This window comes from Hoplias malabaricus, chromosome 13 (genome assembly GCF_029633855.1).
Source record: "Hoplias malabaricus isolate fHopMal1 chromosome 13, fHopMal1.hap1, whole genome shotgun sequence".
Classification (NCBI taxonomy): domain Eukaryota; kingdom Metazoa; phylum Chordata; class Actinopteri; order Characiformes; family Erythrinidae; genus Hoplias; species Hoplias malabaricus.
In genome coordinates, this window is record NC_089812.1 from 3,274,868 (window position 1) to 3,289,682 (window position 14,815).

General features: G+C 38.8%; 1 protein-coding gene across 1 annotated transcript; it reads left to right on the forward strand.

Moving 5' to 3' along the window:
• The first annotated feature begins 4,194 nt into the window (after positions 1 to 4,194).
• On the forward strand, positions 4,195 to 12,881 carry proza (protein Z, vitamin K-dependent plasma glycoprotein a). Its single transcript, XM_066642231.1, has 10 exons — positions 4,195 to 4,339; positions 5,400 to 5,487; positions 6,195 to 6,364; positions 7,181 to 7,205; positions 8,752 to 8,865; positions 9,021 to 9,149; positions 10,127 to 10,242; positions 10,349 to 10,466; positions 10,708 to 11,024; positions 11,493 to 12,881. Exons 2-10 carry the CDS (start codon positions 5,412 to 5,414, stop codon positions 11,700 to 11,702), a joined length of 1,275 nt encoding a protein of 424 aa, XP_066498328.1. The 5' UTR covers positions 4,195 to 4,339; positions 5,400 to 5,411; the 3' UTR covers positions 11,703 to 12,881.
• The last annotated feature ends 1,934 nt before the right edge of the window (positions 12,882 to 14,815 follow it).

The window sequence follows — 14,815 nt, forward strand, 5'->3', positions numbered from 1 at the left end:
TATTTATTAACCTCATTTAAGTTGTGGAAAGGGTTAAACCAATGATTCATAAACAGAACATCACTATTTAGTGCAATAATGTTATTAGTTTTATATAAAACTCTTACTGCTCCGACAAATAGCTTCTTAAACCTCATTATCTTCCGGGGCCTAAAACTTTTACACATTCCTGTGTCTCAGACTTTAGACGGCAAAAAAATGTTTACTTCTGCTCATAACTGTAGTTTTCTTTTGCTTTTCTGTAGAGATTTTGAAGGGTTTTGCTGTCCAAAGTCTTCCTTATACGGTGGTTATTTGAAATTCATGGGCGTGGATTATGGTAATAGTCTGTTAATAGTAGAGGAAGGTGCACGCCCACCCAATTTGCAAATATTACGTTTTCAATAACATTCTACAAACAAATCTGGTGTTTATGCAGTGTTTATGAATCTGATGAAAGGTTTTCAGGAGGTCCGTTTTACTTGCAGTAAATTACACTCAGTTTGCTTATGTTTTCATGGAGTTGTCATGAATGAGGCCCAGTGATTAGTTATTACATAGTTTATGAAACTGATAATGCTAATTAATGACTGATAATTCACCACTGCTTTGCAATTTCATAACCATTTGGAAACATTCTTCAACAAAAGAAGAAAATGATTAAGTAAGAGGCATATAATTCAGTGGATAGGAAACGTGTGGCTTATACGTAATGCTGTGTAAATCAGTCAAAACTCAATGGAAACAGTAGGTAAAAGAAATCCATTAATTGAACAGATTAGTGACACCAGTGTAGCATTAACTATTGATCTTAAACATTCCTTTAAATAACTTAATTGTGCATTAATTCTGAAGTATTTAATATAATTTAACTCTAGGTCTGTCTTTGTATAAGACCTTTTCTGAAGAACAGGTGAGAGCATAGAGAGTTTAAATACACAACAAACCGTCAGAAAAAAAAGATGGTAATGAAACCAAGCAAAGAAACACAAACTTTACATCAAAGCTGACAAAGACAGTCCTTAATCCTTTCTAGAGGAATGAGCCTTGAATAATGTAGACATATGAAAACTGCCCTAAAAGTGTAAGACTTTAAAATATATTCACTAGTATTTCATGAAGTTTAACACACTTTTAAAACATTATTACGCATTAAATATTAAAACACTGAAAAGTAATTCATCTTCACAGCAGTAGTTTGTAGTTAAAATGAAAAATGATAGTATTTTGCTCCCAAAAAAGTAGTATTTGTAACTCACAGATGGTTTTCAAGTGTGCCTTTATAAACGCTGGTCAAATAAAGGGCTTCTAAAGATTAAATATTGTGATTCAGTGGTGCTGTGGCTGCAAACCTAGATAGAGAATGTTACATCTGATGTTCACCTGATGTTCACGTTAACTTTGAGTTTGTTGTTTGCTATTTGTTTGCCAGTGTCTCAGCAGTTAGCTGTAAATTTCCTGTTCTGCCTTAAATTGTGAAGCAATTACATTCTAGTGACTGTAGCTACTACAACATTTAAGGGGGAACAAGACGTTTCAAACAAAATAATAAGCAGCTGAATTTAGCTTCAGAGCATGGAAAGTTAGGAATGTGTAAAAATAAAGGATTGCTGAATGCTTTTGAAGGCATACGATGCCTCAGATTTAACATTAAAAAGTCGACACATTTGTAATAAGAGTTCAGACCAGCACCAGTGAAGAGCACCAGTGAAGCATGGGTCTTTCTTTGTGTTTCTGAAGGATTGAAGGATTGTTCCATTTTTTTTTCAAGATTTTAAACATTTTTCCAAGTGGAAGCTTGCACAACGGTGCTAAGAGGGAACCTGAGGGAACCAGTCAGTTCCCAGGGGCTGTTTGTGATTGGTTAAAGATGTCCTTATATAGGGAGTCATTAGTAACCATTCACACTTTGGAGCTGACCAATTTTCACAAGTTTTATTGAACTTTAAAAATGTTCCTGGGATTCCCAGGCTTTCAGTGTGCATTTAAAACCTAGGAGGAGCTATGGAAACCATGGGGTACACCTTAGATGATTGCAGTGTCAGCTCAAAAGTTATCATGGAACAAATGCACGTGTAATGTTTCATGTTTTTCTAGACTCCATAAGCCCCTCACTAACTAAGCATTACCAGGACGTATCCACTTCCTTTGGTATGGTGTTGTAACAAATCAACTGCCTGCCGTTATGTCCTCATCTGAAATGTACACTATTCCTTTGCAGTTTATCACATTTGTTTAATGTTTAATCCATCCAGACATCAAGGGAATCCGATGAACGGTCTTGGAGGCAGGAATTCCAAAATGTTCCCATTGAGTTATTAAGAAACTGTGTCCTGACCTTGATGACTTTTGCATTTTGTTTATTTCCCAGCTATTACATCCCTATTGGAGATATCTGTTATTCTTTCAACATTTCTCATGACGTGTGTGTTATGTTTATTTCCAGTGAATTTCAAGGAAATCCAATAAAAGTCAAAAAACTTGAGAAATACATGTATTTTAATAAGGACAGCAGGGTAATATGTCCTTCAAAGTGAGAGCTACGTTTCTACAAACATTTGTGAGCACTGGACAAAGAATCATACATGTAGACCTAGTCATAAATTCCTTTAAAACTTTTAGGAAGCACTACTGAGTCGACTGGCCACACAAGTCATATTGCAATATAACTGCAAAAGTTTACAGAAGTTTAATGAGTTTGTAAAATGTACTGAAATGTCTAACTTTGTAAGGCATAAAAAATTGCATTTAAGTCATGGGTGGCGCTATAGAGTTGCTAAAATACGTTCATTCATTCATTGTCTGTAACCCTTATCCAGTTCAGGGCAGCCGTGGGTCCGGAGCCTACCCAGAATCACTGGATGCAAGGTAGGAACACACCATGGAAGGGGCGCCAGTTCTTTGAAGGGCGATACACACTCACACACACTCACACCTACAGACACTTTTGAGTCACCAATCCATCTACCAACATGTGTTCTTGGACCGTGGGAGGGACCTGAAGCACCCGGAGGAAACCCACGCAGACACAGAGAGAACACTCTGAACTCATCACAGACAGTCACCCAGGGCGGGGCTGAATGCTAAATCTTTCCCGAGCTTTTCCTGAGTTTACCGATATCTAGTAATGTTTGCCAGTCACGGAAAATATTTGGCTTGCACATACGGGAACATTCACTAAACACAAATAGTTAATTTGAACAATTTCATTAAATACAAAGGTGTGATTTTGCTATTGTTTTATTAATTGTGGTTATATTCTGCTTCTTTAACATTCACATTACATTAAAATAGCATAAGAAATGTCCAACAGGAATGCACATATGTGAGAGCTGCTGATAGCATGTGTGGGCTACTGTGAACAAGGGCTCTGATTGGGTGAACACAGTGTAAACACACAAGCGACATAAGACCGCAGTGCAGACACATGTGACAGTAATGTTGCTTGCTGTATTCATGACAGACAGCAGAGGCCCTAATCTGGTCCAGAATGGTTAGATGTGCAACCACAACGTCTCATCTAATTTATTTCACTCATTCCCTTTATAAGCAGAGGGTGAGCCAGTGTCAGGGGCAGTTTCATCATGGCGACCAGCAGGTATTTATTCACATTACTGACCACCTTCAACATTAATAATGATAATAATAACATGATTCTAATGATTATAATTATTCTCAATATTGTTAATCATTATGTTTCATTGTTAAAAATATTGTGCAAATAATCTTCATATTTATTACAGCACCAAAAAAAAATAATAACAACAATTACAGCAGATACAACACAAAACATGATTAACTAGTATTACGCTTATGATGAATATTATGTTTCATATATTATTCTATTGTCACATCTCCTTTTCCTTAAGGTCCATTTACACTTCATTTCAGGTCACTGCATTGTTGTTGTTGTTGTTGTTGTTATAATACTTTCCAACAGTCTGGTTCACATTTAATCATCACAATGGTATTGTTAAGCAGTAATACCAGTTGTATTTAGTTAGTAATCAGAAAATACACATTTCAGTGACGTTCATGGTCAACATCCTGTAAATGTTTAGAGAGGCTGCAACTGACGGTGACGCCATTAATTCTGAAAATCATACGAAGGAACTGTTTGTACATCTCCCACTAAACACTGCATGCCCCCCTCGTGTTTTATCCAGCATCACTTCAGCGGGATGTTGTGCAGGATTCGTATACAGCTCGAGTGCGCCCTCGCGTGTTGGAGAAGCAAAAACGTTGCCGTGACAAGGGAACAACGCAATGTTTACAGAGGCTTTAGAATAGCCACGACCTGAAAAAGCATCGACGATTTTGAAAAACGTTCTACAAACGACACCAAAACCAGGAAAACGGAGTGAGTAGAGTCTGAATTCTTTTAGAGAGAAACTCACATCGCCTCAGTGCTTAGGGAAGGTAACTGGACCACGCCAAAAAAACATTTTACATAATGTTGTAGGCCCTGTGATAGATTATGTCGTCTAGATATTTTTCAGACGGTTGTGAATACTTCGCCAAATCTCGTAATGCAATTTTAAGAAATATATTAGCTACAACTCTAGCTCTTAGACGTCATTATAATTTTGTCAGGACGTAATGTAAATAATATTTACTAAGCCAACGGCAGTACACTTTTTGATAGTGTTATATTACAACTAACAATATTGCGCTTGGGATTAACATATTGCTCCTGTGACAGAAGGATATTTATGTAAAATATTGTCCACGGTTAGCATTCAACGGTTCAGGGCGTAGTAGTGTTCATTATAACGGAGTAAACCACAATAGATGAATATTTCTGTCAGTTGTCGATGCTGAATGTACAATTCTTTACTTTTTCATTAACAAAATAAAGAGATAGTGTATATATCGGTCCAAAGGTTGGCACTGACTGTAGACCACTGCTAGTCCTCAGATTACTGTCCTGTACATGATATAACTCATTTATAATCTCCTCAAACTGATTTTACATTCACAGAGACTTTTATTCTGGAAAACACACTAATACAGATATTACCAACAACTCTGAGAGATATAATAATGAGTGTAAGACTGATATAAAATGATTAAATGCTGAAAAGGTTGACACTGTGCTGATTAAAATTACTTACTAATGTTATTTATAAAGAATAACAAAAAGAACTTAATGAAGGAAAAAAAAATGTGAATTGGACTGTGAATGGAAAAGTGCTAAAATTTTGTCTAAAATTCTGTTTAATCAGCAGCGGTCCGCTCAGAAAATGCTGTTTAAAACACTAGTGGACCTCCAACTTTGCCCTCAGTGGAACAACAGTGATCCACCGTCTCCTTGCTCTCAGGGATTATACACATAAGCAGGGTCAATACTGTCAACATTATTATCACAGTGTCATCGCCATGGTATACGGCTGTCTTCTAATGACCTTTGAACCTAACAGGACTCCACAACGATGAACTGCCTGGTTACAGTGGTTTTGACCACCTTCTTTCTAGGCTCTGTAACTGCGGGACTGGACAACAGCAGAGGTACAGATAATTACATTTTTAATTAAATAAATAAACATAAATTATGATTTGCACCTGTTTTTTCAAAAGTTCAACTCTCCATTGAAACTTCACTGATTATCATTTGCATCTCTGATAAGGAAAAGTTAAGTTTAATATATATTTAGTTAAAAGAACAGTAAATAGAGTTCTTAAAAATATTTTTTATATTGTGTCACGGAAGCTTTGTATCTGTATAGTCTTCATAATATGTTTTTACATATGGAAGCAGAGCAATGTTTAAACATTATTGACCTGTCATGCCCTTGCCCTTGCTCTATATGTTTCCTACCAAGTGCTCTATCAGCACATAGCTCTCTATTTGTTTTGGTCCCTTGTCTCCGCCTCAGCTCCGTGCTCTCATCAGTGTCTCCACCTGTGTCTCTTTTGTAATCCTGCCGCCTTGTTATCTGTCTCAGGTGTTTGTGTGTGTGTGTGTGTGTGTGTGTGGATGTGTGTTTCCTTGTCTCTTAGTTAACCCCTGTTTACGGCTGTTTCCTGTCTGTCCTTGTCTTGTTCTGTTTAGTTTTTTCTGGTTTGCTTGTGTTTGTTTTGTTATAGTTTTGTTTTGCTCTTTGTAATAAATCATAGCTTGCGTGTACATCCGCCTCCTCCCAGCCGTGACATGACAAAAGGTTTTGTACTCTAAATATGTTATAAAAAAAAATCCATCCTGTCATGCCCGTCAGCACCAGTGTTCCTGGACCACAAGGAGGCCAGTGAAGTCATAAGCCGACAGAAGAGAGCCAATTCAGGAAATGAGGAAACTCAACTTCCTGCCAGCCTTGAGAGGGAATGTATAGAGGAGGTCTGCAACTACGAAGAAGCAAGAGAGGTGTTTCAGGACACGTATCGCACGGTACGTGTCTGAGATTGCATTTAAATAAAACGTCTCAGTTCTGTAATTATTCATATATATTGAATATATATTTTGAATATTTTAAGAACTTACTTAAGTACAAAGAAGATGTTAATATTTTGGCTGATATTACTGTGTTTTTGTTTTTTTTTCCAGTATATAAAAATTTGAATGTGATGCCTGAAACACACTAAAGAAATGTTGGAATGGGTAAAATAAGAGTTAATAGTTTGTAGAATATTAAAATTCCTCGTACAGTTCAAAAAAGAATATTTCTCAATGCAAGATTGCAAAGAATTGAGGTCTTTCACCTTCTACTACACAGAATTTTGTAAAAACATTCAAGGAATCTGGAGAAACCTGTTTAGTGTAAGACCACAAACCACAGCGGAAAGTGTCTGAATTGAGGCCTCAAGTGGAACTGCATTAAAACAATTTACTGTGAGCAAAAGGCATAAAGGCCAGTGTTTGTCATGGTGTGGGATGTATTTGTGCCCAAGACATCTTTAGCCCTCATTCTGTATGTAGCAGATCCCTATAGCAACATCATTAAGAGGAGAATCAGGCAGCGAATGATAGAATGGGCAAAAATCCCACTTGCAAAACTGTAACAACAATTATCCTTATTTCCCAAGCCTTTAAAATGTTTGTGTGGTAGTTTAATGTGGTGGTATTACATACATCTGCCCCAACTCTGTGTTGCAGGCATCACATTAAAGACAATTAAGTTGATCAGCCCCCACCACCTAAAAAAAAAAAAAAAAAACTAAACATGAAACTGAATCTAGACATTTTCCCCCTTTCTCTTCTCAACAGGACATCTTCTGGTCTGTGTACATTGGTAAGTAGAAATGATTTCAGGTTTGTGTATCGTGGAAATGTGTTTAAATTTATTAGTAACACTCCAAAATGGATAGATTCAAATGATACCATTTTCTTATTAAAAAGGAAGTCTGTAATTTCAGTACAGGGGTTGGACAGTGAAAGTGAAACACCTGTCATTGTAGTGTGGGAGGTTTCAGGGCTAAATTGGAGCAGTCTGGTGGACAATCTTCATTAACTCCACACTGCACCAGTAAGACCATGTGCATCCAATGGTTCAAACACTGTGTCCTGAAGGCGGTGCCGTGTATCAGGACGACAATGCACCAATACACACAGCGAGACTGGTGAAAGACTGGTTTGATGAACATGAAAGTGAAGTTGAACATCTCCCATGGCCTGCACAGTCACCAGATATAAATATTATTGAGACACTTTGGGGTGTTTTGGAGGAGCGAGTCAGGAAACGTTTTCCTCCACCAGCATCACGTAGTGACCTGGCCACTATCCTGCAAGAAGAATGGCTTCAAATCCCTCTGACCACTGTGCAGGACTTGTGTATGTCATTCCCAAGACGAACTGACGCTGTATTGGCTGCAAAAGGAGGTCCTACACCATACTAATAAATTATTGTGGTCTAAAACCAGGTGTTTCACTTTCATTGTCCAACCCCCGTATATAGACAGGGGACTGGCAGGTTTAACACTGAGTTACGTTACTTTTTCTGTGTAATTACTCATTTTAATCCTTTTGGAATAGACGATATTAATTGTTGCAGTTTTGCATGTGGAAGTGTTGCCCATTCCTGCTGTAAACAAATCTACAAAGCCATGCTGTGTTAACTCGTGCAGAATGTGGCCTAACATTGTCCTGCTGAAACAGACATGGGGTTCCTTGGAAATGATGTCATGTGAGTGGCAGCCTGTGTCTCTCCAAAATATTTATATAAGCCTCTGCATCAGTATCGCTTTCACATATTCGTAGCCCACACAGGCCATCGCAGATCCTGTTTTTTTTTCTTTCGCTAGCAGCCTGGATGTTTGGGATTTCCTTTTTTGTTTTCACCTTTGACACATCAGGCATCCGTTTTTCCCAAAACAATTTGGAACATGTACTCATATGACCACAGAACACATTTACACTGTGTTTCAGACCTTCTTGTACAACTTATAAAACTCTACAGTGTCTGCGCAACATTAACACCTGGTTTCTGCTTTGTGTATTTCTTGATGCAGCAAAGGATTGTGTTAAAGGCCATATTTTTCCAAATTGCCCCTGAGCCTGAGTGTGTTACAGGCATCACATTTGATTGCTTTTACAATTACATTTTAACAATTAAGTTTGTTATTGAAAAAAAATGAAAATGTTGTCTTTGTACATTTATCAGTTAAATAAAAGTTCAAGCAATTTTACACGTTACAGCTTTTAGTTTATGTTACATTCTTAGAAAGTGTCTTAACTGTTTCGAAACTCCTTTTATGGGAAGACCAGGTGGACGAACAGATGTTTATAAAGTTTGTATCTACAATGTAAGTAACCTTGAGTTTTTGTGTGCTGTTTTATAGACGGAGATCAGTGCGCTAATCAGCCGTGTAAAAATGGAGCCCTGTGCTCGGACAGTGTTGGGGGTTATGACTGTATATGCAAAGCAGGATTTTCAGGAGTACACTGTGAAACAGGTATGAGTCAGGAAGTGCCTGTAGATGAATATGCCACAAGTGGAAACAATTTCAATCTTAACTACTGGATGCTATTTTTTTATCCTGTTACTGTAAACAGTTCCCTATTTTATCTGTTTTATTTGTTTCTGATCAATATTTTTCTATCTTCTCAGATCAGACAGTATGCATCATAGATAAGACTAAAGGATGTAGCCAGTTTTGTAAACCTGGCTATCAATCATATGAATGTTCCTGTGCCCATGGCTGGAAGCTGCAACAGAAAGAGAAATGTGTGCCTGCTGGTGAGTTCCACCTTTCAAAACATTAAAAACTAATTAAATTTTTGTTGATATTAGGGTGTTTTTGCAAATTTTAGGCCTTCTCCCTTCAGGTTTTTACAAAATTTACAAAAACTCTGTGGCTGTAAAACACAGTACTCAACAAATTAAAACCAGTGTCATTTGCAGCTGCTCAATTACTGATGCTACTGCAGTGGGCTTTTAATTTGAAATGATGGATACAGAAATTGGAGACATGATGGTGCCCAACTACGGTGGCCAGCTGAGTCAGATCTCAACAATATTTACAAAGCACATGCTAAATTTCAGAAACTGTGTTGGAGTGAAAAGATACCAGCGGAAAAACATCAGAGACGAGATACTCTCAATGACCATGTCTCTCTCTTTCTCTTGCTTTTTCAAACACACACACACGGAAAGAGTGAGTGTGAGCTTGCCACCACTGCTGAAATATCCTGAAACCAGAGAATCGTGCTTATTGGGTTCAATAAATAAATTTGTTTAATTATTAACCTGGAGGTTGTGGGTTCGATTCCCGCTCCGGGTGACTGTCTGTGAGGAGTGTAGTGTGTTCTCCCTGTGTCTGCGTGGGTTTCCTCCGGGTGCTCCGGTTTCCTCCCACAGTCCAAAAACACACGTTGGTAGGTGGATTGGCGAATCAAAAGTGTCCGTAAGTGTGAGTGTGTGAGTGAATGTGTGTGTGTTGCCCTGTGAAGGACTGGCGCCCCCTCCAGGGTGTGTTCCCGCCTTGCGCCCAATGATTCCAGGTACGCTCTGGACCCACCGCGACCCTGAATTGGATAAGCGGTTACAGATAATGAATGAATGAATGATTAATTATTAAAACTGATGTGATGCATGATAAACTTTTAAGGGATTCTTTTATTTTATTTTATAAAAATAAACTTAACATTTTAACAGTATGTAGGTTGCACTGTGTTCCGACGTCAAAGGGGCAAAATCATTTTAATTTTTTTCAGTAACATTCCCTTGTGGGAAGGTGAGCAGTTTGAGCCAGTGGGAGAAAAGACAATCCGACAACATACGATCTGAATATCAAGGACTGAACTGTAATGCTGAAGAGTGCCCATGGCAGGTACACATCCCCAAAACACAAATCATATGTTAACAAACAAATTGGAAAACAGTGACATGCGAACCCTTTATCCCTTTGTTTGTGTGATTGTTCTATCGTTATTAAGGCTTTGCTGCGTAGTAGTGGATCCAATGGATTTTGTAGCGGTGTCATCCTCAAAGAGAACCTGGTTCTGACCACAGCACAGTGTACCAGCAAGTACAGTGATTTTCAAGTGGTTGTAGGTGAGTGTCTGTTTACAATTTAAATAATGCCTTGCATTACATGCATAGTATATATATATAAAAAAAGTATATTTCAAATATTATGGTAAGAGATGTTTACTGGCTGCATCTGCGTTTTAAGGAAAGGAACATATAACTGAACAGTGGAAAGACATTTTAAAGTAATAGTGTTTCATTAATATATTGTAGTGAAAAATAAAAACATTAAAGACGTTATTCATTTTATACGTTTGCTTCACAGGCAAGAGGTTAATGTCATATGTTCCCGAAGAGCAGAATGTTTATGTACAGAAAGTCCATGTGCATCCACTTTACATGGAAGGCAAACCCGATAATGACCTTGCTGTGTTGGAGCTGAAGGAAAAGATAATCTTCAAGAAGGCTGTAGTTCCGGCCTGCCTGCCTGAAAGAGATTTTGCTGACAGTGTGTTAATGTCAGGAGAATACATGGGCATCGTTACCGGCTGGAAAAATTCATCAGAATTCCAAGGAAGTCTAATGTTAAATCACCTGACTTACGACAAACTGCCAGCGTGTGTGGAACGCTACCCTGGCCAGGTTAGTAGATTCATTCATTTATTCAGTATGAAATAAACTGGTACAACATAGTGTTAGTCATTTCATGCAAAATTGTGGTTCAGTACTTTTAACAAAATATTTAAATATAATACAGACTTGAAAAAATACACCAGGATCATTGAAAACTGAAATTTCTAACTGTATCTGGTGCAGTATTCAGTACTTGTTATTTCATAATTAAAGAATTAAAGGGTCTACTAATTAAATTGAAAGTTGTATTTGGTTTTCAATAAATGAGAATACACCATTGGTCGAAACTCCCTTTGCCTGATTATAGAAATGGAAATTGTATGTTTGTAATCATTTCCCACTGCGAATTCATTGTCTGAACTAAACGTGGCTAGTAGACTACATATCTATAGTGCTGGATCTGAGACAACACCCAGACGTCTTGCTTATTACACTGCAATTTTATAGATTTTAATTGTAAATTTCTTTTGTTTAAAGGTTACGAACAAAATGACATGTACCATGCAGCGTCCTAAGGCCGACTGTTCCTTTGGACCTGGCAGCCCTGTCCTCACATTGTACCGAGATGTCTTCTTCCTCACCGGCATTGTGAGCCAGTCCCAAAATATGGATTGCAAAAGTGGCTATGTACTTCAAAAAGTGTCTCGCTCCCTTCCCTGGTTGAAAACTCTAATGAATGGCAAATAAATTATTGTGAATTTTAAACTCCAAAGTTGTACTTGCATACAATTAAAAAAAATGTCTAAACTTGTGCTGCTTATCATATTAACCAATTCAGTGCTATTATGCAAGTCATATAAAGTTTCTGTGTGAGTAACAACTTTACAATGTTTCTTCTGTATTTATTTCACTCAAGGATGCAAACTATTTTGAACTCTACTGGTTTGAATTCTGTGAGGCAAGGACTGTCTAAAACAGTGGTCAACCTATTTTCTGTTGGTGGAACGAGGAAAAATATCCAAAATGTCAACACTTAAGCCCCTTTCACACATGCACGGTAAACCTGTAATATTCCGCCATTTAGCCTGAGGAGCTGAATATGTAAATACACACTGCCGCGACCTTAATCCCGGACATTATCCCAATAGCCCCCTAGTGGAGGCTCCGGGAGAGTCGAGGCATGTGGTGACACAGCTGCTAATATTCAGATTTCCTGCACAGGCTGCACCATGCCTAAAGCACACAGCACAATTCCTACTGCGAAAGATTGCATGACACAGAATATCTCTCACTGAACACTGCATGTGTAAAAGGAGTAATCCGGGACAGCTCCAGACCTGATACTCTGGAGTTTCTGTAGAGTGTGTGAGAGAAGCTTTGTTGAGGCAATGTTTGCCATCTTCCCACGGTCCTTTCACTAGAATTAATGTGTGGAATTATGGATGCAATGCATAATGGGGACAGTGTGTTTTATTAGAAACATAAACATTATAACTTGGCCAATGCTGATTGATGTTTAATCACTGACTATCACTTTGTTTTAATCATGTGCTGCAAGGTTTTAGGCCCACCCTTCCGTGTTTGTCATGTTCTCTGTGTACTTTATATGTTTCCTTTGGTATCTTTCGCCATGAGCTTCTGTTTTGTTGGTGTTCCACACAAACAAATGTGTATTGCCCTGGTGATCATGTAGCCACGCCCCCTCCCTCATACCTCATGACTCTCTCAGGTGTTCCTTAGTTTTAGTACCCCTGTCCCTGTTACTTTCTCTAAGCCTCGGTTGTTGTTTTTAATTTTCTATTTTCATGGCAAAGAGTTTTCTTTCCTATGTCTGTTCCCATATTGTTTATACAAACCACATTTACAGAAAAATGTTGTAAACTGCATTGAAAACAAGAATGAGTCATCTAATTATTCCCTAAATGAATTACAAATAAATTAGTTTTAATGTTTATACCTGCAACTTGTTTTCATTTAACGCAATATTAATACAACATTTACTGTCCCAATTTCTGTTGTCATTCAATAAGATGAGGGATTCACTTCAGTACTTCCTGGTTTATTTAATTTCCTACTTAAATACCATGCAGTTAAGGGCAAGAGGAGAATCTTTGCTAACATTGTGCAGTGCACAGGAGCTGAGTCCCTTCTATTCTGTTGCTATGGCATCCTCCAGGGAGAGCCCTTCTAGTCTCCAAAAATGTTCCTGCTCTTTCTTCAAGCACCGAGTAGCAGTTAATCTGCATAAGGCCCCTTCTATCTTTTGTCTGTCTTGAAATATAGCCCTACCACATCCATTTACTCCTCAGACTGCAGATAAGACTCTAAAGAGTTGGACATGAAGAGACTGAAAGATGAAAATATGGTGATGGATTTTCAAGAATATTAACAGCTTTCTATGGAACTGAGTCAGTAGTCAACTGCAAACCAAACATTTATTTATGTGGGTGGTGTCCCTTAATTGTTTACACAGTGTAGAGTATAGTATTTTTTTATTGATATAGATTGTGCAGTACTGGTTTCTGCACCAATAAACCATAAGATAAAAATGACATCCTAGTTTCTATATTCGACAGTCCACATGTTTCTCTGCTGGCTTTCACGCTGTCCTTAAATGGTGAGGTCATCAACAGGAGCACCACAAAACCAGTATTTTTTGGGTGGTAGATCATTCTCCACACTGTCATGATAGCGTTATTACTGGGGCATGATAGTGTGTGTTGCTCTAGTATGAGTTGATTCTACCGCAGTGCTGTTGTAATTTATAAACACTGTGCTTTATCATTTCAATCCTGACCACTGAAGAAAAGGGTGAAAGCAGGCTATTAATCCAGAGAAACAGATGGAATGTAGTTCGAAATTTCAGTAATATGTAATAGTTTCAGTTTCTATGTAATAGTCTCAACTACTTTACATTTTTTAGAACCAGCAGTTAGCTTTTCAGTGCCCAGAAAGTGTTTTCTTTACTTGAAAAATTGTCAGTAATTGCTCTCTTTATAATCTAGCTTTCCACTCTTTCTTCATATTTGGGCACAGGTAAAAATGCCTCAAGGGCGCACAGTGGCGCAGCAGATAGTGTCGCAGTCACACAGCTCCAGGGACCTGGAGGTTGTGGGTTCAATTCCCACTCTGGTTGACTGTCTGTGAGGAGTGTGGTGTGTTCTCCCTGTGTCTGCGTGGGTTTCCTCCGGGTGACTGTCTGTGAGGAGTGTGGTGTGTTCTCCCTGTGTCTGTGTGGGTTTCCTCCGGGTGACTGTCTGTGAGGAGTGTGGTGTGTTCTCCCTGTGTCTGCGTGGGTTTCCTCCGGGTGACTGTCTGTGAGGAGTGTGGTGTGTTCTCCCTGTGTCTGCGTGGGTTTCCTCCGGGTGACTGTCTGTGAGGAGTGTGGTGTGTTCGCCCTGTGTCTGCGTGGGTTTCCTCCGGGTGACTGTCTGTGAGGAGTGTGGTGTGTTCTCCCTGTGTCTGCGTGGGTTTCCTCCGGGTGACTGTCTGTGAGGAGTGTGGTGTGTTCGCCCTGTGTCTGCGTGGGTTTCCTCCGGGTGACTGTCTGTGAGGAGTGTGGTGTGTTCTCCCTGTGTCTGCGTGGGTTTCCTCCGGGTGTTCCGGTTTCCTCCCACAGTCCAAAAACACACGTTGGTAGGTGGATTGGTGACTCAAAAGTGTCTGTATGTGTGAGTGTGTATGTTGCCCTGTGAAGGACTGGTGCCCCCTCCAGGGTTTATTCCCGCCTTGCGTCCAATGATTCCAGGTAGGATCTGGACCCACCACAACCCTGAACTGGATAAGGGTTACAGATAATGAATGAATGAATAAAAATGCCTCAGGTCTAAGTCTAGACTCTCAAAAAAAAAAAAAAAAAA